This window comes from Hirundo rustica, chromosome 3 (assembly GCF_015227805.2).
Source record: "Hirundo rustica isolate bHirRus1 chromosome 3, bHirRus1.pri.v3, whole genome shotgun sequence".
NCBI classification, from domain to species: Eukaryota; Metazoa; Chordata; class Aves; order Passeriformes; family Hirundinidae; genus Hirundo; species Hirundo rustica.
The window spans coordinates 37,310,957-37,335,963 of record NC_053452.1 but is presented as its reverse complement, the minus strand read 5'-3'; the positions used below and the strand labels follow the sequence as shown (position 1 = coordinate 37,335,963).

The following is a 25,007-nucleotide window of genomic DNA, read 5'->3' as shown; positions in this document are numbered from 1 at the left end:
TAGATAGATTTACAGCTGTGACACAGGCCAATCTGCCAGAAGGGCTTTGCAAGCTGGATGTGCCAGACCTGTAGCTAATTGAACATGTGTGGCCAAAATACAAAATTCACATCAATACTAGGATACTTACTGTCCTATATTACCATGGAGTTACCAGCCTACTGTGCAGTGAAAGGACAGAGCACGCCTGCAGCTTCAGTGAACACATTTCTCCATCAAAACTCTTTTCCCCCCTTAATTTTGTGTGTATAGTAGATACACACAGATATGTGAAGATCATTGTTATTCCAACAATTACAACAAAACCTAAAATCTGGCAGAACACCTTCAGCATAAGGGTAACCTTCAGCTGGTCCCAGTAGCACCCATTTAAATCTGACAAAGTTACAGAGCTGCTGAAAATCGCTAATTTCTGTCACCACTGTGCCGGGCACAGCTTGTTCCTGCCTGCCTGCCAGAACCCAGGAACACTGTTAGCATTCTATATGCAGTATCCTGATTTCTCAGTCCAGCATGTTACAGAAGAATACAGCTACCTGCTTCTTCCACATGAAAGTACATTTTGACAGAAGCTGCACCAGTCTGAAAATTAGAGTACCATATACATGTGCATTATTACTAATGCTGTTCCCTTCCCTACTCTCCCTAGCCTCCTGTTCAGCCCTGCTAGACAAGAGACAGGTGTTCAAGATAGATACATTTGAAATCAGATAAAGCTCTATCAGGAAAGACTCAAATCTGTTCTACTACATTACACTGGTCTTCGAGATTTTTAAAAATAAAATTAAAATAGTAGTAATAAAAAAAAGTAATCTCAGTATTTGAAATGTTTGAACTCTAAACACATTAAGTGAATTTTTCAGTCCCACAATCATCGTACCACAGCTTCAGAGCTTCTCAACCTGCCTCTCTTGTGTTAGCTATGTCTCCTGACACTCAGTGTCAGTGACACCGAGAGCCCCAGCATCACGTGCAACTTGCACTCATTAATGTGAAAATTATCTGTCTGCCTTTCAACTCAACAGTAATTACTGCACTGGAATTATGCCTTGTTATCACTAAGACAAACTGTTTTCAGGGATTCCTTCCCAACTAAATGAATCTGGCTCAAATATTAACAAAGAGAAGACATTCTTACCAGAAGTCAACCTTTTTGCAGATTTCCCTTTCATACTGCTATCCTATTGTGCTTCCAAAGATGAGCCTGACTGATGAAAGACTGAAAAGTTTTGATTTTTCAAATCTGGGAGAACACTGTTAATTATAGTGTTATAAAGACTTTTGAACAAGCATAGCAGGAAAATATTCATATTGCTTGGATCAATGAAAGGATAACAACCCTCAGATTTTACAGTTCTAAATTTCAACAGAAATAACCCCATTCTTTGTGAACTTGCAATATAAAGAACAGTTTCTATTTTTTTATCTGAAAAGCAACGTTTTGGTTTGCTTTTACACAGTTTAACTGCTACACTGCTTGCTCTTTCCTAGTTGTTAATGCACAGACACACCGCCTGCCAACCACCACCAACAGAAGTTCTGCAGTGGGAAACATAACCTAAAATGAACATGTCTCACCGAAAGTTTGCCTTTTCTTTGTACTTTGGGAAAACAAATGGTCCCTGAAAGCCAAACTAGTCTGAACTTCTCGCCACCAGCCACATATCTCATCTCTTCTATCAGTATCTGACTGTTCTCTCCCCGTTAAAGGTGACTTACACAGACAGATACATTCTTCTATGGAAAACAGCAAAAAGCAATTTCAGCAGCTGTGATTCATCTGTAACTCAGGACCAACTGCTTCATCCTTTAGATAACATGGCATTTTGGCCAGGCCTTTCAATGACTCGTCCTTTTCCTCAAAAAAGAAGCATTTATGAGTATCTGTTAGAAAGATTACTACACTCTCTTACTTTATCATTTCCTTGATTGTTTTACATTGCATTTTCAACTGTAGTAACGAGCTTGGTCTATCATTAGTTCATTTTCCTCACTGCAATACGTGCAAAACAGAACCAACAAATTCATTGCAAGATTAGGGTGAGGTGTCAAACTGAGGACTAGCAAGTGAAAAATATTAGTTTCTTTAATTTGAACGGTAAGACCCCAGCAGACTTCTTGAACTAGTTCCATTCCATCACACAAGATTATGTAATGCCCTAGTTAATACAAATTATAAGAGCCACATTCCTGTTTTAGTTCTAAGTAGCTTTGCAAATACTTAAGACAGGGATGATTTCTCTTTTACCTCTAACATAAAATATATGCTGTAATTCATAGAGCTATAACATTGTTTCATGAATTCACATCACCACACCCTCCAACTGGCATCCCAAAGAAATGCAGTAATGTGACAAAGACATTTATCAGTTGCTCCAAAAATAGGGCAGACAAAATAAGCTCCAAAACCAAATTACTCAGATTTGGAACAACTCCTCCACCCACTTAAGGAATAAATCCATCTTTATAAACAAAGTAACTTAATAAAAATCCAACCTAAGGCTTGTCTCCATACTAAAGCCTGTCATCTAGTGAGACTGAACATAAATCACAAACCCAGTCTGCTGATTTTGTCATTAGTTCTGCACAAGCATTTGCTTAATTCATCCTGCTTCACACTGCCTTGTAAAACTGAAATGGTTTCCCCAGCAAGGTGCAACACACCAGATGAAAACTATCAAAGCATCTTTGTTTTAAAATTATGAGCAGAAATTTGATGAAATCATAGAAATAATTTGGTTTTGATTTAAAAAACCAAGAATTTAATTGTTCCCATATATTTGAAATATTTTGCAGTTCTGGTAAGAGGCTTATTTTTTGTATTTCCTAAATACAAGAAAAAAAGTTTTGATTGAAGAATTGCCCTACTATGTGCAGTATTTATGCAATTCAGGCATATATTTCCTCAATTTTCTGTAAAATTAACATTTTTCTTCACAGTAAGTTTCATGGTCTTGTATAAAGTACTCCCTCTCTGTGTATCGTCTGTAGAAGAACTAACATGCAAACTTTTCAGAAGAAAACACCATTTTCTTGTTAGCTTCAACAGCTGAACACCGAACTTCTAATTTAAAGAGATACTGCAACAAATGTGAGCATTTCAACAACGTTCTGTCTGATGATTCTATTTGATTTTGTTTTCCTAAGGCTCGAGTGAATGTTCCATCAGTAAAATTCTAAAATTGCCAATATACTGAGCCTAGCAAGAACCACCTGTTGTTTCTACAGAAGCTGACTTGCCAGAAGCGAGGCAGCTTCGATTCTGAAGGAGGCAAGGACACGTTACCTGAGTCGTTGCGGAGGTACGACGACATTGCTGGGATGAGACAGGACTGACTGAGCAGCTCCAGGAGAACGGATGGAAGGGCGCTGCTGTTCTGGCCTCTCCCCTCATGGCTTGTTTGAGTCTCTTCATTTGATGCGCTCCCTGCAGGATTTATGTAACTGGCAAGAACCTGAAATACACCAAAGTATTCAATCAAAACCGATTTATTTCACTCAAAAGAAGGAAGACTTGTCCTTAAGCTAGATGCCCTAACAATTCACTAACTGCTCTGCAAATTCAGTTCTGGTATTTATTTCAGCAGGCCCAAAGATATTTCAGAAGAATTTCTATACAGTGATTAGATTATTCTATTTACACATATATACATATACATACACATATACATATATATTCTATTTGCCAGCTCAGATAACTGAGACCTGCAGCTGACCAGTCCCTTTGACTTCAGAACACCGAGTACATCAACTAGCAGTAGGACTACTCTTTTTTTCAACTGCAAATGCTTCAAATGTTTTGTAACTTCCTTTGGGATGGGACTTCAGGGTTTACAGACTAAACAGTAACCTATGGTGAACACAAGAGTTACCTGGAGGAACAAGTACTCACGAGCACGGCTCTTATCTGAGTAAACAAAGAGCAGCCTTCCCCTTGGCAGTGGTGGGAAGGCTCCTCCTGACTGCACACCAGCCTGTCCCAAGGGTAGCTGTGCCTGAGTTCACAGGCCCTTACTGTGCCCTGTAGACATGGGTTTGACAGGCTGTATTGCTCGAAGTCCCAGGGATTCCATTCACCTTTCCAGCCTCTTTTCTTTCATTCTCCCTCTTTGTTCCAAACCCTTACTGGTATTTTGCTGCAGCATCTTATTAGCACCCCGTACAACAGAATTTCTCTAAACCTTTCTAGAACAGGAAGTAAGGAAAGTCTGCTGTACAGCTGACTGACATGTTCAGTAATATGTTACTTCCTTCAACTGCTGAGTGCCCTAAGCAAATGCCTCCTTACTTCATGACTTATCACATTCATAGCTAAACCTCTCCCTGCCAGAATACAGAATACTGCCTGGAAGCTTCGCTGAGAGTAATTTAGGCAACTTTCCTCTTTCTTGCATAGAAAATTGTTTTCAGATTTTATTTATTGTTATTTTGCAAGGGATATCATCATTATGCTATGTAATCTATAGCGACTAAAATAACTGAGCAACACAATGGTATCTTCATCAAGATGTGGGCATTTCCAAAATTTCATCTCCTTTGTGCTCTAACCCCAGCAGGTGAGCTAACACTTTTGAACTGAAGGTTCTGTGAATTAAACTTTTGATGACTAGATACAATCTCATATTCCCTACATTGGTCCGAGATAACAGGGATTGGTTGGATTTCACAATAGACTGAAAAGCCTGATGATGCAGGATCTTCTTTTCCTTAGGTATTTAGAGGACATCAGAATTTTACTAAGAGCTAGATGCCTATTGGAGAACTACCATTTCATGCAATTGACATACACAAGATTTTCTAGTATGTGTGAGATATTGTTACACTGGCATAACACATTCATAGACACCAGTACCAACTACAGGCACTTCCTTAAAGTGGAATGAAAATGTGCAAGAAGCGAATAGGTAACACTGCTTGGCCCATCAAATCACAAAACCAAAATACCTATTCCCACACCCTTCTCCTTCAATGGACAGTCTTTACTTTTGACTGAGTGCAGTGCTTTTGACAGAGGCGTGTGACAGCTCAAGGGATATGCACTGAACACCTCCTTGCTCACTTTCTCATCAGAACCCTCACTCAGGCCTTTTATGCAGCAGCCTAGTGACATCTGAAAACAGCCTTGCTCAAAATATGATCTATATAATTTCCCATTAAGACAGTTTGTAAATAATTTTTGCCCAAATATTATAATTACTGTGAGACTGACAAAACTCCAGTTTTACTATCCATGCTTTAAGTGCTTCTCAATTATCAAAATTTCATAATTACACACCTGTAGAAGGCAGGTCACATGCTCTTCTTCTAGTCTTTGCTTAGTCAAGGCTTGTTCAACATCCCATCCTGAAGCTGTTGAGCCTGTTCCAAAGCCTGTACCCTTAGCCCAGTACAACTGCTGCTCTTCTGTTGATGCAGTATTGTGTGTACTTGACACTTGTGGCTAAGGTAAGAAAAACAACAAAAAAAGAATATCACAATTATTTCATCTTAGTAACACTATCTTTTAAAAGCCTTTGTTATGCAAAAGAATGCAATCCCAGTTTATTAACTGTATAAAAATATCATCAGGATCGAGTGAAATTCAAAGCTTTCCATGGGAAAGACTACCACATATATGGAGTTTTAGTAAAGGTCAGCAGTCAACTGTTGAAAGTAGTTCTCCAGTACTGTAAGCCCTTTATTATTCTCTTTTAAGATAGTATCACTGCTTAAATGATGAGAGGCATTAAAGTGCTACTTAATCAATATCATTCTAAACATCACAGCTCTGTAATTATTGCTGTTTAGGACCTAGTTGAGTTTAATAACATAATGAGATGAAGAGGATGGGAGTGGAAGTGTTATCAAGAGAAGAGAACTGAAATGTTAAGATGCTCAAGTATTTGCTGATTTTGAATAAATGCTCCAAAACAGCAAGGCAAGAGGAGTAAGTCAGATGTATAGCTCTGACACATGATCTCCAAGTCACTAAAATACACACTACCTCCTCTCTAGGTAAGAGCAAGGAAGTTACTTTTCCTTAAAAGTTTCTGAGAACATAATTTTCTAACAGTGTTGTACAGCTTTTACCAATGGACTGCCTCAGTCATTTGAGTAATGTAACTCTAATATTACACTGCTTAGCCCTCATGAAGTACTGTGGAAGTATTTACACTAATTTTTTTAATTTTAGCAGGTCATTGGTGAATAGGATGCAGAAAAAACTCTGATAAACATTTTTTAACTGATGTTTTCCTATTTACTTATTTAGTGCCCTAAACAATGACGTGCTACTCTCATCACTCTGTGACAATTACTGGGAAACCGTATCAGGCAACATTTGTTTTATGGCTCCAAAAAGTTTCATTTTCTGTTCACATCTTTTTCAGTGACTTTGTTAAAGATGGTATATCAAAGAAAAGAAATGATGTATGAACAGACTTCAATGGTAAAAGAAATTATCACCTGTGAGGTATCATACTGACAGTAGTCTGAAATCATCTTTTAACTTTTACGCTGGGAATGTAACATGTCTTGGTGATAAAACAGCTGTGTGGTTATTTTCATGTAGACATCACTCATTACATCACTCACGAACACGCTGTGCCTTTACCACTCGAGAGGACTGTCATGAGCACTGAATTAAAGCACTTAAGGGAGAGCCTGGCCGCAGAAATACAAGCCTCAGTGCAGGCCTGATGCATCTCTAGTTTCAAGTTACCATCTATCACTTGAGAGATATGAATTATGAGCAAGCAAGCCATTTAAGGGGTCATGGTAGCACTGAAGCAGAAATCAGAATTAATGGTTGCCCTTTCCGTCCAAACTCGCAAAAATGCTAAGGTGTTAATGTGTCAGCAGCCCGATATCCCATTAGAAGTAGAATCTCTCAGCTTCCCCTGGAATTTGATTAGCCATTAAGGTGAATTATTCTCAGGCACAGCTTCATCTCTTGCTTGCTCAACCCTTCATCAGCATCAGAGCTGCTAAAATATGGACAGCCCTACATTTTGCAGGTACTAGTCCATGTGCAGCCACCAGGAACAGTTTCACGTAAGCCTTTACCAAAACAACGCTAAAGAGGGCAAGCCATTAATGTCTTTTCAAACACTTTTACAGACAATTGGTACATTATGTAGAAATGGTAGCTTACAGTCCTGAAAACCAAATCTGAATACGTATATTCTGAATAGAGGGTGGTATAATGTTACTGAGACACACAAAGCAATCACACGCAGACAAGAGATTTTCGCAGAGGTTCCTCTGATCCAGCTCCCAGCTGAAAGAGCGGAGAGAAGACACCCCTTTGTTTATTTTTTACCTTTTATACATTTGTGGGTCTAGCAGAAGATTGGCTTTTTGGGGTTTCCACCCCTCAGCCTCAGTGGCCAGACCAATTGTCAGTTACAATTGTTTTCAGGTTAGAAATATGCAAACAAAGGACAGAGAATGAAAACCAAAGGATTTCTTTATGTTGCATCTGTGGGAAAGGTAGAAAACTGCTCTTAATATTGTACAATAACTAAAAGAACTGACTCCATTTAAGAAAATGGAAAGCCTCAGAAAACCCAGGGTAACAGTATAACATGGGAAATACCTTGAAAAAAGTCGTATTTTGGAGATTCATTTGGGATCTTGAATACTAGGGAAAATTTTTGTCTTTAGATCTCATTTAAATATCAGTACAAAGACTGTAACAAAAATCACTGCATTAATTCATTAATTTTCACAACTCATTTATATTTATGAAGCATTTGAAAGGAAATAGTTTGTAACCAGGAGTTTAGATGATGAATGTTAAATAATGAGGTCATACTATCTAATGGGTATTAAAGAACCTATTCATTGAGCATTATGTGCCTCTCCTGCCCTGAAAAAGGTCCTGTGAAAGAAACTGATTACACCTTAATGCCTCGAGACAAGCCTTCTTTCTCTGCTTTCATGAAAAGCCTGCTTCCATGATTACTATGTTTATTTGCAACGTGCAGGGACAATTACCTAACCAAGTACTTCACAATCATTTTTGACGTCCGCAAAAATTAGGCTACGGTGAAAGCAACGAGATTCTTTTCTTTTTTTAATTAAAGCACTTAGTACTTCTGGGTGGAACATGCTGTGCCAGTAAGCTTACCTCTGCCTGGCTGGGACTCGAGTTGGGCACCCGTGGTGCGTGGTGGCTCAGGGCAGACAGACAAGCCAGGATAAGGTGGATGGCGCCGATCTCCAGCGCCATGCGCCTCAGCAGCACTCCGTCGTCAGTGGTCAGCGGGGTGGAGCTGAACAAAGTGCGCAAGACGTGGAAGGGCAGAGTGGGGAGCACGTTTGCTGAAGGAGACTGCAGGATATGACCTAGGTCGGAGAAGAAACACATCAACCCCACGTTTTCCTTCAATCGCTCAATACAGCCTGTTAATCTCTGCAATAGCTCACGAACGTACAGAAACCCACTAAGGACTTAAGCGACCCACTAAGGACTTAAGCGTTCATGTACAGTACAGCTATCTAATACTGTGTTTCTCTTCAAAGAAAAATTTCATTATGAGGAGAGCGTAGAAGAAAGAATGTTTCTTTATTTTACTCATAGATTTGGTAAAGAACCAAATTTTAAAAATCTGATTTGCCATTTCCAGGGAGAAAACTGGTTTGGACTAATTTTGTTTTTAATACAGATACATTTTTAATCATTGCAAATACAGCAAGGTAAAGAATGCATGTGATCAGCTAATAGCGGCTCAGCTGACAAGCAGCAGTAGTTTATCATATGTAGGATTCCTTTTTTGTATTCATGTGCTCAAAGGGTGAATTAATGCGCTGACACAAACCAAGTTTCTACTGAAGTTGAATACATGGTGAAATACTAACGTAATTTAAATTAAATGAGTTACATGCATGAATTTTGTGCTACAATTACCTAAAATTTTTAACCTCTTTGCATTGTTAGCAAAAATTTTCTTTTAAAAGCCACATTTCAAATAATGAAGTGACCTATTAATGCAACGCACTCAGATATGGGAAACTGTCTCAATTTTTTTCCTGTATTTAACAATAACTTGCACATTTCTTCCTCAGTGCATACATAGAGACAACTGACAACTGGAGATGCTCCTAACAGTGAAACTACTTTAAAATAGCCTACTCTGTCCAGAGGTTTGCTTCCTATTTTAAATATTTTATTTTCTCCCTCATTCTTAAGAGTTTATCAGCTATTTCACGATGAAGATATTTAAAGAAATATGTCTGTATTTGTGTGTAGATGTATCTACACACATACATACATACATGTGTTAATTCATATTTATCTGATACTCTTTGCAAAGACAGTAACAAGAAGGAATCAGAAGCCCTCTGACTGGGATCTTCATAAATAAAATCAAAAAATTCTGGAAAATAAGTAACTGCAGGCATAGCCAAATTAAAAAAGATAAAATCTAAACATTAGCACATTATTTATCTTTGCAGACAACTGAGTCCATGTTTTAATCTCTAAGCCATAGATTTATAATTGCAGCTCTTCATATTACACAAAAAAGTAATGAGATTCTATATGTGTGAAACATTTTGAACAAAAAAGGAAGATATTAATAGTTTATACAGAAAAATAATGTGGATTACTGTGAACAGCTGAAGCCACGTTTTGTAGAGTTGAATTCACATGTTTGGCTTAGGAAAAAGAGAAATTGGCTGCTTAGTCCAGCTAAAACAAAGGCTTACAAGGGAATGCAATTCCTGTCAACAAATGCATTGGAGAAAGAAGAGCTGTTGGCCACAAACTGCATATGAATAAATACGGGCAGAAAATTAAAGCAGCCCCTACCCATCAAGAAAATTATGTTCTGTAACAGTATTCCAATAGCAGTAGTGGCTGCGCGCACACACACACAAAAGAAAGCAAGCCAAATTCTGAAGGTCTGCGTATTAAAAAAAAGAAAAAAAGGATAAAAAAATTGCCTGCAGTAGTAAGGAACTGGGCCTTCTCTAGAAACTGCATATAGTTCCTCAGTTATTTACCACTCAAATTAGGTGGGTGTAAGCAGCTAGATTGAATTTTTACTGCCCAGTTTATTCTCATCTACTGTCCTGCACCTAAATACCAGAGAAATAAAAAGATAAGCAGAAGGGAGGCCAAACGAGATTCTTGGTTTTCCAGCTGGTCTTATGAGGTCCATGCTGCACACCACTCTATAGAGTGCTAAATAGAGACTAACTTCTGATGATTGCAGAAAAACCAGCATTCCTTTCAAAGTCATAATCACAGAATCGTGTAGGTTGGAAAAGACCCTTGACACCACCAAGTTCAATGGTAAACCTGACACTGTTCAAGTGCACCACTACATAATACCCAGTGAAAGGAAATGCCTTAAACGGATGAAAACATATTTCACACACATTGGTCCAGTTTTTCAAAACAGTAAGAAACACAAATATTAGAACTATATGCAGAATTCCAGGTTCATTTGCAAAGACACTGACAACAAATTTTTTTCCTGGCTCATCTGTTAATTCTTTGAAGAATATCCCATTCCTCCCTCTGAGCTCACAAAATCAAGGTAGAGCTTCTGTTTAGGCAATTTATCATCATCTTTAGAACTTACTCTCCTTTTCTAGAACAATATTAATCAATGGTTTACATCTGTTATAGCTTTGTTCTTATCCATATTATTCTGCATTTGGTTGCAGAATTATAGGATGTTTGCTCAATTAGTGGAGCATTTCCAGCTACTCAGATCATTCTGTCTCTACGCAGTCATCTTGACAGTGTCATTGTAGGTTTTATCAGTGCTTATTTTACAATTACTCTGACATGAGATGAGAACCCTTGAATACTGATGATTGTGATAAAACTTTGCCAGACAGAATTTAATAGAAACAACAGTTTATCAAAGATGCCTTCAACGCTCTTCTGTACAAACCAATTCTAACTTCCTGAAAAAAGCAATACTGTGCAAATAAATTCAAGTAAAACGATCTATCTGTGGTCTACAAAGAAAGGTAATAATTACAGCACATACTTCCTTCACCATCATCTGTAACTCCCAACACCAATCTCAACAGACACTGAGCATGTTTCCGTTCTTTGAGCAGCACCTCAGCATAGCCCGGGAGACGGAGGAATAAACCAAAGGCAGCCAAAGAATGTGCAGGTATGGGAGACATAGTCTGGACTGTTGACTTGATGGGTGGAGGTTCTGCAGCAATTGTTTCTGGTGCTTCATACACCAATTCCCCTGATTGTTCAATGGTAACCCATTCAAACTGATCACTGTCCTTCTGTTTTTCCTGTGTGGCTGACGTAACCACTGGAGTGCTCACCTTAACCAACAGAAACAACAAAGAAATTTGGCAGTCATTCCATCAAACACCTTAAACAAATAGTAAGGATTATAGGAAGGGTTTAAAGGACATGCAATCTTAATGTAGGACACAATAAAGCAGTCACATGAAATACTCTACTGTCTGCAGATACAGGGACCAAGCTAAATGGCTGAAAAGGGAATACGTGTTGCATTTGCAATACAGTGCTAGGAAGCCGTGCCTACACAAGCAAACAAAAGTATTTTGCCAACCTAAAATCCTCAGTTAATGTGTGTTGCTCAAATATAGAGGCATAGAAACTAATTACTCTGAAGTAAGTACTAAAGATTAATTTATGCACCATACTGTTAAATAAGGAATGGCCCTTTTACTTTTAACATTAAACACTGGGAATGTAAGTACTTAATTTTAAATTTATGTATTGCAAAAAGAAGAAAAATTAATCATAATGCCTTTAAAAACAAAGAATAACTTCAGGTATCTTAGCAGTTCTGCAGCAATTCATGATCCTTTTGAACTTTTGATTGATTTGGCAGGCTTTATTACTACTGTACTCTAACAGAACAGTCTGTTTTATGACCAGAGGACTGTGCAGTCAGGCATTATGATGGGAATTAGGGTTAAAAGGGGTAGTAGCTGTACAGTGCCCCAAGACATAACCAAACAATTTAAATAAAATTATGACACTGAGGTCCCTCTCATAATTAAACGTCCAAAAGGTTTTAGGCTTTCATACTGTTCAGATAAACTGATCTGATCATATTTAGAATTTCAGTACTTATAACCAGACTGATGTAAACTGGAAAAGATTAATATGAAAAGCCTTTACAGAAATTATCCAGAATACCAAATTCCTAATTTAAAGTGAAAGCCACGTTTTACTGCATTTATTCCAATTATCTTCACATTAAGAGAATCAGAAGTACCAGTGACTTGGAGAAATAAAAGTAAAATTAAAGAATTAAGGGTCTGGAGAAATCATCAGTCTTCACTCTGAATAGTCTGTTTGGTGTTATTGTATTTAGTCTTTTTTATGGTTCCCAGAATTCTTATTCAGTATTTGAATCTAAACATATATCTCGAGCTAAGAAATTGTGAAGAGACAGTAAGTTCCAGGAATACAGAAAAAGAAGGAAAAAAAAAAAAAAAAAGAATGAAATTTCTCATGGTCATAAGGTACGTTTCATGTGTTGCAGAATTCCATATATCAGTTTTCTTCAATACAGAGTACACATTATCCCTCTTGGAATTCATAACACAGTGACTGCTTATGTAAATACTTTTCCTTAACTTGTAATTTTTGAACTGCATTGGTACTAGACCTCTAAGGCCTTTGTAGAACTATTTACAAAGGATGCATACTAATTATCCAGTCTCACTACAGGGCTCCTATGGTTGCCGTAATTTTACAGCCAGGGTACAGACTAGCACCCTTTAATTACAGATTAATTCAGTTTCTAGGGGAATAATATTCTTTCCTGCTCGGAGTATCAACCAAAAACTTCAAAAATATATATAAATAGAATCTGAATAATTCACAGGATATTTTTTCTCTTTTTAGCAGTGTGTACTTAGAACAGCAGCCAAAGGAGTTAATTCCACACTAATGCCACTATTGACACTTTTGAAATGCCTATCAGTGCATCCAGAGGAATTCTATATGAAAGTATACAAATAATATCTATTATTTCTTAATATAAATATATTTAGAAGGATACTGTTATTTTTAATAATAAAATTACATCAGGCTCTCTGTGACATGGACAGGGAAGCACATATACAGCTGGGCAGGGCTGTAGAATTATGCACTTGCCTATTTTAAAGTAACTTCCCCACGTAACTGAGAAGTGAACCACAGAGAAATGTAAGAAAAATACTGTCCTTAAACAAACAAACAAACTACTCTCAGCATGTCCTCCAACACTTATTTTTTTCCACTCACTTGTTGAATTACGTCAGGATAAAGCATAGGGAGTCTCTCTGCAATAAGAGCCAATCCACCCATGCCTGCAAAAACTTGCAGCGGAGACTGAATGGGACAAGTTTCAAGAAGTGATTCATCTAAAACTGCATCCATACACTCGTCCCCAGGGCTGATGGCTTCATCTTCAGGGCAAGGTCCCAGTAAATCTGCATGCTCTACAAAAACACAAACGTAAAAGAAATTAATACGTATCATCAATACAGCGTTTATTTCTTTGTCCTCATTTAAAAGGGGATTTCAAAAGTACTGGTTCCTTCTCAAGCAAAGACTGAGCCTAGAACCCAAAATGAATAAAAGAATATGTAAAGAAATTAAGTGCTAGTGGTACCTTTTACCAATGACAGCAGATCCATGTCAAACGTAGCATTATTCATACAGGGCTACATGTTAATTGTTAGAATTTTATGTTTTGTTAGAATTTGGTCTATGCCTTCAAGACTTTGCTAAATTTGGAGCTATGACACTTTTTAACACTCTTTCATCTAGAAGCTAAGTGTAGGTTTATTATTCTCTCATGGAGAGTTTATAGCTGAAGAAAGGAAAGATAATCCTAACCTTAAATTAGTTTTGCTTCTCACATCTCCTCCCTGTGAGATGTCAAAATGACCCTCTGCGAAAGCCATGAAATACAGTTCTATTCTTCCTCATGAAAAAAGATCATGATCTGGATTTCTGACTTTCTACTTGCCTCCATCCTCCTCCATCCTCCTCCATCCTATGACTAAGCACCCTAACATCTTGTACAACAGACAAAAAAATGAACATTCTATGCACTTATGCACACAAGTATATACAGAACAGACAGAATCCTACCACAACTCCTTACTACCAAGAATCAAGACTCTTTGCTAATTGCCACAGGCAAACTTCAGTGAATACTCTGTATATTTAATTTAAAAATCTGTTTTGCAGATTACATTTTTAACCAATGTAATGCAGGGGTCCTCTGAGTCTTCACAGTACAGCCACATCAAAAGGTTGTAGAGATCCTGTGGTCTTAGGATCTCTTCACTGTGAGCAGTCTGACACTCATGAGAATATACTCAGTTATACTCCAAATTTATAGCACACATGCTATTACTTATTATATACTTGTAAAAACACAGAAGCACATTAAAGAATAACACGCACAGCTACCAAAACAAATTTCTTCTGAAAACATTTTTAAACAGCAGACACTGTATCTTTTAACAGATACCTCATCATTTAAAACAGTTTCTTCTCTAATTTGAAAGGGAATAGGAAATAGCAGGTCTTTCCCCATCCTAATTCTCAATTTTTAAACAAGAAAGAAGCACTGTGTTACAAAGACATCACTGATATGCTGTGGGAGGATCACATTGCTTTGGAACAATATGATCAAAGTGTAAGATTTAATGAGCTTAAATCAAGGACATGTAGGAATATGTACATCAATTCACCCTACTTCAAACACACAGACTATGAGAAGTCTTCTTGTGTGAAGAAGTCTTTCATAGACAGACTAAGAAAAGGTCACAGACACTTTCAAAGCAGGATAATCCTTGTAAGAAAATGTCCAAAGTGTTTTTATGTAACACTTGCAACACATCCAGCTTTGATGTTTACTGTTCTAAAGGACACAGGCAAAAATCTCTGTGGAAGTGCTCCTTTTCCCCACAGACAGTGAGTGTCACAAACTTGCCTTCCACCAGACATATGGAGGATTCCATGTCACTAGGCTGAACGTGATCTGCAATTCAATTGCTTACAATGGCACGAATTGATCAGACCACAAGAAATGTTAGATATCCTTCATAACAATGGTTTTAAAATAAAGATCTTCACATAAAACCTCACCCCTCCGTTTTGCAGTGTAAAAAGCTGTAAGCCTTCCCAAAGGAAGAAAACAAGAAAACAGAAACACTGTGATAACGATAAAGCAGAGAAAGCTGTTTCTCTGCAGAAGACACATGGAAAGTAAGTTCTCAGTGAGTAAGGCTATAGGCAGATCCTTTCATTGTGAGTGAAAGTACATCATCTTCAATATTCATTTAAGGAGTTACACTTAAGTATGCTTCTCAAGTCCTTGCTTTAGTTAATCTTCTTATAATACAATTTAAACCATTTCACCTCCAGGAGTATTTCCCAAGTTTTCAGTGAAGTCATGCACTTCAGCTGTGGAAAACTGCTGATCTCGAAAAAGGCATTGAAGCACACAGAAAAAAATGTTAATAAATGACACACTTCCTCAGGTAGTGGTAAATGTAGCACTAGAGACACCATGTGAAGCTATAAAATCTAAACAGCATGGACGGTGTCAAAAAACCCACGGTCTACTTTACGTAGCGAGTAAAGGAACACTGATATGTAAGAATGATTTCTCTAGATATTACAAACTACCCTTGAAAAATCAGTAACTCTGACCTTCATTGTTGCTGAGTGGTGATTGTGAATAAAACTAATATTTTGCTGTATAGGACCACAGATCAATGGATTTGTAATGACAAACTCAAATTTTCAAAAGTATTTGTCTCAAGTTTAAAAAAAAAAGTGCCCAGTAACTTAATACAATTTCAGAGGACCTTTGTGTCTTCACATGCAACTTTACTACTAAACTGAACCTTCTCTAAAAATTTGAGTTTTATTCACATAGTAAAATATTTACTGTATGTTTAGAATTTAAATAGAGTAACTAAACAAAAGTATTATTTGAAAAAGAAACGTCTCTCAATAGTGTGAGACATATGCATATCCAGACACTGCAGAGTCATGAAATACTTACTTCAGACCAGATACCAAGAAAATTAAGATTTTTTTCAACATTTCTGTTTCTTATCTTTTCTAGAAACAGACTATCAAGTGAACAGTTATTAAAAGAAGCCCCTGTATTAAAAGAACTGAATGATTAGCTTTGGAAGTCCATGCTGTGTCAGCAGGCTGACGATCAGTAGATCACAATTAGCTTAATTTCAAAGTCCCATTTCTCTAAGTCCAGCCTAAAGGAATGATATAAAAATATTTCAGAACAGATTCCTGGGACAGATCTCCTTCCTTCCCCTTCCCCAGCAAGTAGATAGCAAGCAATTGGCAGAAGTGTTATCAAGAAATATGTTGCATTAGAAAATGTTAAATGTTTTTAAAAGCTGGAGTTACAAGACCTGCTTAGATTGCTTGAGAAAAATCCCCATTTTCAAAGCAGCATTTGGTACCCAAGATACAGCAATAAAAAAATTCACAGGCTTCTTTAACTCATGTGGTTTCAACCATCTCCTGTATTACTAAATCTGCCCTCATTACCAGCACAAACACTTACTAGAGAGAACTGATACACAAGAAATAAAATACACTGTATCTATACAATCATAATTGTATCACATACAACATTACAATGAAAAAAGAATGGTGAAACCAGAACAGCCATATTGGAGCATCTTACAGATAAAATTTAGGCAGGCAATGAATTTGTACTTTGTCACAAAGTTTAGTTCTTGACTAGAAAAGAACAGCTCAGGAAAATCATCCAAGAAAATAGAGAAAACCGCTGTTTCTCATCAAGAAAATCAAAACAATTTTTGTCCAAAATAAAAACATTTTTAAAGGAGTATACCAAACCAAGTAAGAACACTCACCTTTTTCGGTGTGAAGACGTTTAAATGAGTCTGTTTTTGATAAGCTTGGATCTGAGATTACTTTGGAGCCAAGTTTAACTGTCAAATCTATCGATCGGTATCCTTGAGGGAGTTTGCGGTCATACAGCAGAGTCAGAAGCTGGGCAAGTGTCATTTCAGCTGGTAACGGTTGACCTGGACAACAGTGGCATCAAGTCAGAGAGGAAAATTCTGATTGGGTTGTTTTAACATACATATCCAGGTGCTGTTCATTACTTGCACCACAGAAGCCAAGTAGACTAAATATCATCTGGCTCCAAACTAAGGCCTTAATTTTACCATTTGTTCTCTTGGGAAAAGGGGCCCCATCAGTTTGGAACCAATCATCAAAAAGATCTATGCCAACATTCCCCAAGACAGCTCTGCGCTGAGAGCACGAGCGCTTGGCACATTTAACAAATGGCTAAGGCTGGAATTTGCTGTGCATTTTAAGTGGGTACTGGCTGTCCCCTTCTGCTAAACACCACCTATGCACCACCCTTGAATTGGGGGAGCACAGAGGCGTTTGTGACCAGAGGGTAAAACGGGTGGTATTGAAAACAAAGAAACTGGCAATTCTTTTTCAGGCCTACTAATCTCAAACCTAGCTCACTACTCCTGTGTCAGGATAGCAGAACTCAGCAGAAAAAAATCCCAAAAAAACAACAACAACAACAAAAAAGGACACTGCCAGGACTACTTTTCTCCACACCAATGCAGACTTGAAATGCACATGCAATACAATCCAAAGTGATTACTCTAATTCAGATTTTGGCCTCTTTGTTGACTGCAAATATGTTCCTCACTGAAATTACAAGCTAATCTCAAGGCAGAAAAAATTTGCCTGACAACAAATAGATTTACACATGAAATTACTGGCTTACTATTTTGTAACAACTGTGTGCTGCACAAGACATGATCAGATCACAAACACAGAACAGTTTACATGACTGTCACGAGACAGTCAACCTTTACACAGTGAAAACAGGCACTGGGTTTTGATCCCATCTCCAAAAAGCAGTATCATAGATTATCCTGAGTTGGAAGGGACTCACAAGGATCAAAGCCCAACTCCTGCCCCTACACAGGACAGCCCCAAGAGTCACACCATGCACTTGAGAGCATTTTCCAAACCCTTCTTGACGCGCCAGGTTTGGTGCTGTGACCCCTTCCCTGGAGAACCTGATCCAGTGCCCAACCACCCACTGGGTGAAGAACCTTTTCCTGATATGCAACCTAAACCTCCCCGGACACAGCTTCAGGCCATTCCCTCGGGTCCTGTCACTGTCACCGGAAAGGAAATCAATGCCTGCCCCTCCTCTTTCCCTCATGAGGGAATTGTTGAATCTCCCCTCAGTCTCCTCTCCTCCAGACTGAGTGACCTCAGCCATCCCTCATACGGCTTCCTCTCACGGCCTTTCACTCTCTTCATTGCCTTCTTCTGGACTATCTTCAATGGCTTTACGTCCTTATACTGTGGCACCCAAACCTGTCCCCAGCACTCGAGGGGACGCTGCCCCAGTGCAGAGCAGAGCAGAGCAGGACAATCCTCTCTCTGGCCCAGTGGCAACGCTGTGCTGGATCTGCCTACCCTCTGGAAGAGTCTGTAACCATCCATGATGGCACACCAATCGCTGGACTCATTAACAAGGTTTTGCTCATCAATTTTAGATATTTTAATCCAAGTATTAAAAGACGATCCTGCTAACAATTGCCAGAGGTAGCCTCAAAGCTACCGTTACTCCAAGGTAATTTGATAGTAAGTTTCAAATTCAGCGATTTTTGGGCAAAACCTACTTAGATCAGAAGTTAACCGTTTAATTTCATTAGCTGGATCCAGACAAGATGCTGTTCTGCATAAAAATGAAGTGTTTCACCCCTGTTTTTGTCCTTTATTTCTTATCTAAGTCACTACAATTCCTTCCTACACAAGAGAGATTGCTAATCTTTCCACCAGTTTGGCAACCTTGCCATGCCATATCTGATATACAGGGAACATGACCAACTGCTGCTGCTTTAAAACACAAATGTTATGGAATTCAAGTATATTCCTGAACTGGCAAATCAACCTTTCAGAGAGCAATGCAAGACGGCTGCCCACTTAGAACCTGAAATAATAGGGCACTGATACCAGTTCAGTTCTGCACTGCACGTGGAAGAAAACCTAAGTCATCTTTCAAGCCCACGCTGCTTTCATTTGTGAGTGAAAGTGGAAGTGTTTTGAGAGTTTTTTTAAGAACAAAGTACTAAACTTCAAGGGAGAGCAACATAATTTTTTCAGGCTGCTATGATGCTTCAATGCTGCAGTTGCTGATGTTATAATGCTTTCCAGTTGAAAGCTGTTTACTAGCCCAGAAGGGCTCCACACTTCCAAGATGCTAATGCCCATTACCATTGTAACAACTGCCTGATCACGTATCAGCCACTGAAAAGACCATAATTTGGATGTTTAAAATGTATTATTAAAGTTACCTGGCAGTAGTTTATGGTATAGATGAAAGACTGGAACACTAATGGTCTTGCTGGAAGATTCTCCTCCTGAGGAAGATGTACCAACTTTATCTGCCATCACTCTTCCTCGCCTTGATGGTGGACGTGGAGGAGTGGATGAAACAGCTCTTTTTGACTGAGATTTCAAACCTAGTACAGAAGTAAAGTATTTCAAGTTGCTCTAGTATTTAATACCTTCAGTTAGCCAAGATACAACATACTCAAAACCTTCTATGATAGAAGAATATAATAACTTTATCTCACTGGCTAATTAAATACCAGAATAACATCTATGTATAAAACATATTTGGATATAACCCCAGCATTTTTAGTTAAAAGGCTGTGCATTCTCCTAAGCCCCAAACATAAACCAAACCATAACTAGATATAAAAAAATCAAAAGCTCATCCGATTCTGCTCTCGTTAAAGAGTGTCTCACAGTGAGCCCTACAGCAAAAGTTTTTCAGGCTGTCTTTCCACAGCCTAAAAAGGCAAGAAAGGCAAAATCTTCTAAATTGACAGACATTTCAGCACACATTATATAGACAACAACCACTTATCTGGGCTACAAAGGTGACTTTAGCTGCACTACTGACAGTACCACATGTGATGAAAGGTGCTTTATATGACCTTTTCAAGTTCTCTGGCCCCAAAACATTTGAAGTAAGCACTACACGGAAATTAGGAGGCAGAACAGCTACATAAAAGCTTACTGTTATTACACAGCAAGACTGCTTCATCTTAGGAAATCTTAACGTGACTTAAGGTACAGCAAAATTATACTGCAATCATGTACCCTCCTGTGCAGGTGATGGACCAAGGTAAAAAGCCAGCAGGTCAAGATACAAGGACAGACAACTACTGGCTTATCACTGTCCAAGAGCTTCCACAAAACTAACATCCACACTTCAAATGCTGTAATACACTCTGGCTTCAGCTGATCATTAGAAGCAGCTCTAACGCACAACACATTATCCAATAATCTCAGAACACTAAACCAGCTTGTCTCAGGAAGACCATGCTGCAAATACCATTTTCTCCCTCTACTAATTTTACCCATAGGTAAAAAGTTAAATGCTTTTAACTTCTTGAGTATCTGAGGCCACTTAAAAAACCCCTCAGAATATGTGAAAAATCAATGAGAAAAGAAGAAAATATTTAACAAACAGGTAGTAAAACCAAATGCAAATGAAATAAGTTTATATTTAAACTCTTAACTCGATTGGAAAAAATGGAAACAACATCAGAAAAATCTGAAATCTGCTTCTTTTTAATAGAGAATGGGTTGTAGCAGGCAGTAGGATTAGCAATGCAACTGGAATGACATGGATGACTATGCTATGCCCTGTCTTCAAGCCTGGCATAATATTTTTGTTTCTTTCCAGATTTTTTTATTTGTGTTTTAACCCTTTGCTTGGACCTATTAATATTTTAGATACTACTAAAACATGTTTAACTTAAGTGGCATCTACTGTAAATATCATCAGATAAAGATGCTGTAATTAACATAGCTATGTTGCTTTAAATGTATACCAAGTTCAGTGAAACTGCTGCCCTATTCAACATTTGTGTTAAGAGTTATAGCTACATCTAAAAACCTGAAATAAAAACCTTAAGAAATATTGGTGCCAAAAGTCAAAGGAAATCAGAATCACTGCTTTATGCTTCATGAAGTGTGAATGAACTCGAGGCACCTCAATAATGGCAGAAAGCTAGATAGGAAGGGAGTAGTTTGAAGTTCATTAATCAACTTCAAACCGAACGACTAATGACTTCTACAGCCATCATCTGAACTGGAACATTTGTGTACCACTGCAAAATTACTATGTTCAATCTACATCCTCTAACAATAGGCCTGCAGGAAAAGGGCTTCCATGCAAGACTTCTGAAGGTTCGACTCATTAGTTTATATAAACTGAATGCTTTGAAAGAAACTCCAGTATTAGTTGTTTCCAAGTGGAATGACACGGTTTTATGCAGACATCTCCATCTGACAGTTTTTAGCAGAGTACCATCAGTTGTTATGCAAAGTATGTGGATACCTTTTATTTCCAAAGCATATTTTGGGAAGAGAGGTGATTAAACTCTGTTGCAGCAGCTACTGCAAAAAGGTAGAAGCAATAATACCCTCCAAGCTGCAGGGGTGTCTTTAAATAATGCTGTAAAATACCCTAGCAATAGCATCTGCAAAGATATCACTGACAGATATATTTAGGTGTACATAGATTTGACAAATTTGTCAAAAGTATAATCTGCTAGAGGCAGCTGTTTCACCAGCAATCAATCTTTGCTGCCTAACAGTCACTACTGGGTACTACAACCTTTATAACCATCCCTAGTAACAAAATTAATTATTGGTAGATATTTTCTTCCCCATACACACGTTTAACACCAGAAAGATCCATTTTATAAAACACAGAAGAAAAAGACATACCAGAAGCAACAACAACACTGTAATTGTCCTGAAATCCATTTTCTGCTTTAACTTTTTCCTTCTCTTCATAATTCTTTTTTTCTTTATCTTCCTTCTGTTCATTAATTAGCTTAGCTGTAATACTGGGTGTATCTATATGGGGATGGAGTGGACAAGGACAAACAAAGAAAGAGAGGAAAGAAAAGCATTTCAAGATACTAAGTTGATTTTATTAGTTTCTAAGCTGTTAATAAGGCTATTCTCAACTACTGTAGCATCTCAGAGTTCCAGCACAGGAATACCAATAGACACCAATAGTCTTGTCAATGCTTATGAATTAAGATATTAGAGTAATTCTGTCCTCTTCTTCCCCAGAAATTCTGTTCTCTGACAATTTAAATCTGTAACAGTTTAAAATGATGAGTCAAGTGTTTTCACATAGAAAACCCACTAAACCACTGCAATCAACCAAAAATGAGATTAGGCAAAAAATCCCTATCCAAACCCAAACCAAATGAACCAAAAACCCCCCAAAAATCTTGACAAAACAATAGCAGAAAAGTTAAAAAAAAAAATAAAAATTCCAAACCTTTTTTTTTTTTAAGGACAGCTGCAAACTTATTTAATTAGGCTCTTCTATTTGGGTCTGGGTATCTCTCATTGCATACTGATGTAATTTCAGAACTGGTAAATTCCCTTCCTTTGAAATTGGAACATGCCTAAAGTACATTACACACCAAATCTTGAGCTGTTTGCTTGATTCAATCATTAGTGCAGATCACAACTATCAGTAAGTTATTAAATCTAATCTAATTTATTAAATCACTGATGATTGGTGACAGTGGACAGTTTCGTACCCTGTATGGAACAACACTGGCACCAAAATGGCCAAGGAATTCTTTAATTGCTTCAGAGTAGTGACTTGCTCCCACATAGCCACAGCAGCTTCAAGGTATAACCAGACTCCAGACCTAGAAGTACCATCCAGCTGCCTCTAACTGTGTGCCAGCAGTGGGTGAGGTGCTCAAAGGGATGTGGTTTGGCTGCTGGGAAGGATATTATGATTTGTGCCTCAAGACATTAGTTATGTCTGTGTTAGACAGCAGCGGAGACTAAAAAAAGATAGAGTGTGAAACTACTGCCACTTAGAACTCAACATTCACACACATACACTCTATGTATAGACTTGTGTGTATATGTACAAACACATGTGTGCATATAGATATACACACACACTAATGTTTTTATCTATAAGGCTGTGTGTGTTTTTGACTTCTAAAAAATTTTTCATCATTATTATTATTACTACTATTATTATTAACAAATTTCTGAGTTGCTCTAGTTTTGTCTCAGGGTCCACTTACTGCAGGGGAATTTAAAGGTCATTAATCAAATTATTAAAGAAGGTTAAGCAATGGTATTTTAACTACTCAGGCAATACCCAGATTTGTTGTTCTGTTTTTCTGACCCAAGCAGTAACTCAAGACTAAGGTGCATGAAATACAAAACAACTGGTATTCATCCAGCAATCCTATCTGCTGTGTACTGCACATTTTCTTCCTAAAGTGAAGGGATGCAAGCAGCAGATCTATCATTTTAGGACACCTTTCTCCCCCTCTTTTTTTAAAAAAGCCGGGAAAAGAAGTATGAAATTAATATGTTTCTTGTGATTTATTTATGCAGAATGTATGAAATGATTAATTTGAGACATTAACAGTAGTTAAGAAAAAAGAAGTTAACCCAAGGGACAGATTCTGACACAGGATCTTCATGACTTGCTATTGCTGTAGTGGTGACAGCCTTTCCTTTCTTTTCCACCCCAGTCCACCCCTTCTCTCTCTCTCACCCCAAACACACAGCCTGCTCCTCTTATATTCAAGCCTTTTTTACTCTGCTCTAACCATGGACTTCAGGAACGCCCTACAAGAACCACAAAGCCAAGGGATAACAATGCTGTAGCAAGCCCTAAATTTACGGTGCCCAACAAAGTCAGCACTTGACCATTTTCAATTACATTAGTTTAGCACAGCATCACATTCTCCTCTCCAGTCCTCACCAGCACTGGCTATCAAGCTGACAACAATACACCACCGAGGCAGCTCCTCAGTACAGTTTATGTCCAACCACTGCCCAGCAACTGATCCCTACCTCGTCTGAAGTGACCATCCCACCCATGACAGTAATGAGATCCTGGCGCAGTTTGTGGCCAGAAAAACCTTAGTCACATTTCACACGTGACTCTCTGGACAGTAAATAAATACAGAATTCTACCAGAAATAGTAAACTAATCCACGATAAACAGGATACAAGCATTTAGCTAGGAATGGGTATTTTTCTATTAAAATCCTAAAACACATCTTGTCCTATCTAGTGTTCTGCCAAATAACATTTTAGTACTCCTATCGGCTTGTTAGGTAACATTTATTGCCCCAATAAATTCATTAGCAATTTCAATGTAAAAATTTTCCATAGGCACAAAAAAGCAATAGTTGCTTTTAGCTCCACGAAGACCTGTCTCATAAATTAAAAGTTGATCTACACCGAGTTTCAAAAACCTGCATAGATAGGAGCATACACACCTAGTCAGATGAATGGGCAACTAAGTGCACACCCTTCAGTGCACTTCTCCCATATGGCAGAAACGTAATTGTTCTAATGATCTTTGACTTTTCTTTGGTATTATTGAGTACCACATCTTAACAATAAAGAGGAAGTCCTGGATTTATTTATTTTTTTTAACTAGACACGTATAAAACTGATTTTCCATTTAACATGCCCAAACAATTTTTGCTCTGCTTATTACTAGAGGAGAATCAACTTGCACCTTGCCTGGTTTTACCTAGAGAGCTCTCGCAGGGCCATGACATCTTCAGTATTAATTCTATTCTTCAACTAAACTTTAAAAATTTATTAATCCTAATCTTTAATATACAGCTCTGTTTCCTAAAGTTAAATAAACAACAAAATTAAAGGTGGGATTAATTTTAAGATTAAGATGTCTACCATTTAGGCGTCAAAATCCATATTATGGTCTGTGAAAATCTGATCAACAGTTCCCTACAGAGAGGTTCATCTCTCAGTGTATATTCAAGTAGTACAACTGAAAGAACTGAAATTTAAAAAGCAAACAAACAAATTAATGCCTTAGCATTATACTCTCGCTGTGCATAATTTTTAAATTAATATCTAAAAGTAAATTATACTTTTCATTTTCCATTTA

The 25,007-nt window shown here is 37.8% G+C and overlaps 1 protein-coding gene across 1 annotated transcript in view; it reads right to left on the bottom strand.

The window, feature by feature from the left end:
* BIRC6 (baculoviral IAP repeat containing 6) overlaps nt 1-25,007 on the bottom strand; it is a 174,760-nt gene that overhangs the window by 47,126 nt on the left and 102,627 nt on the right. The window contains exons 58-65 of the mRNA XM_040059756.2: nt 21,809-21,940; nt 19,357-19,524; nt 16,867-17,040; nt 13,235-13,431; nt 10,989-11,289; nt 8,111-8,328; nt 5,276-5,440; nt 3,287-3,455 (exon numbers count right to left, since the gene is read on the bottom strand). Of these exons, the coding sequence (XP_039915690.1) occupies nt 3,287-3,455; nt 5,276-5,440; nt 8,111-8,328; nt 10,989-11,289; nt 13,235-13,431; nt 16,867-17,040; nt 19,357-19,524; nt 21,809-21,940 (1,524 nt within the window). The remainder of the gene's footprint in view (nt 1-3,286; nt 3,456-5,275; nt 5,441-8,110; nt 8,329-10,988; nt 11,290-13,234; nt 13,432-16,866; nt 17,041-19,356; nt 19,525-21,808; nt 21,941-25,007) is intronic.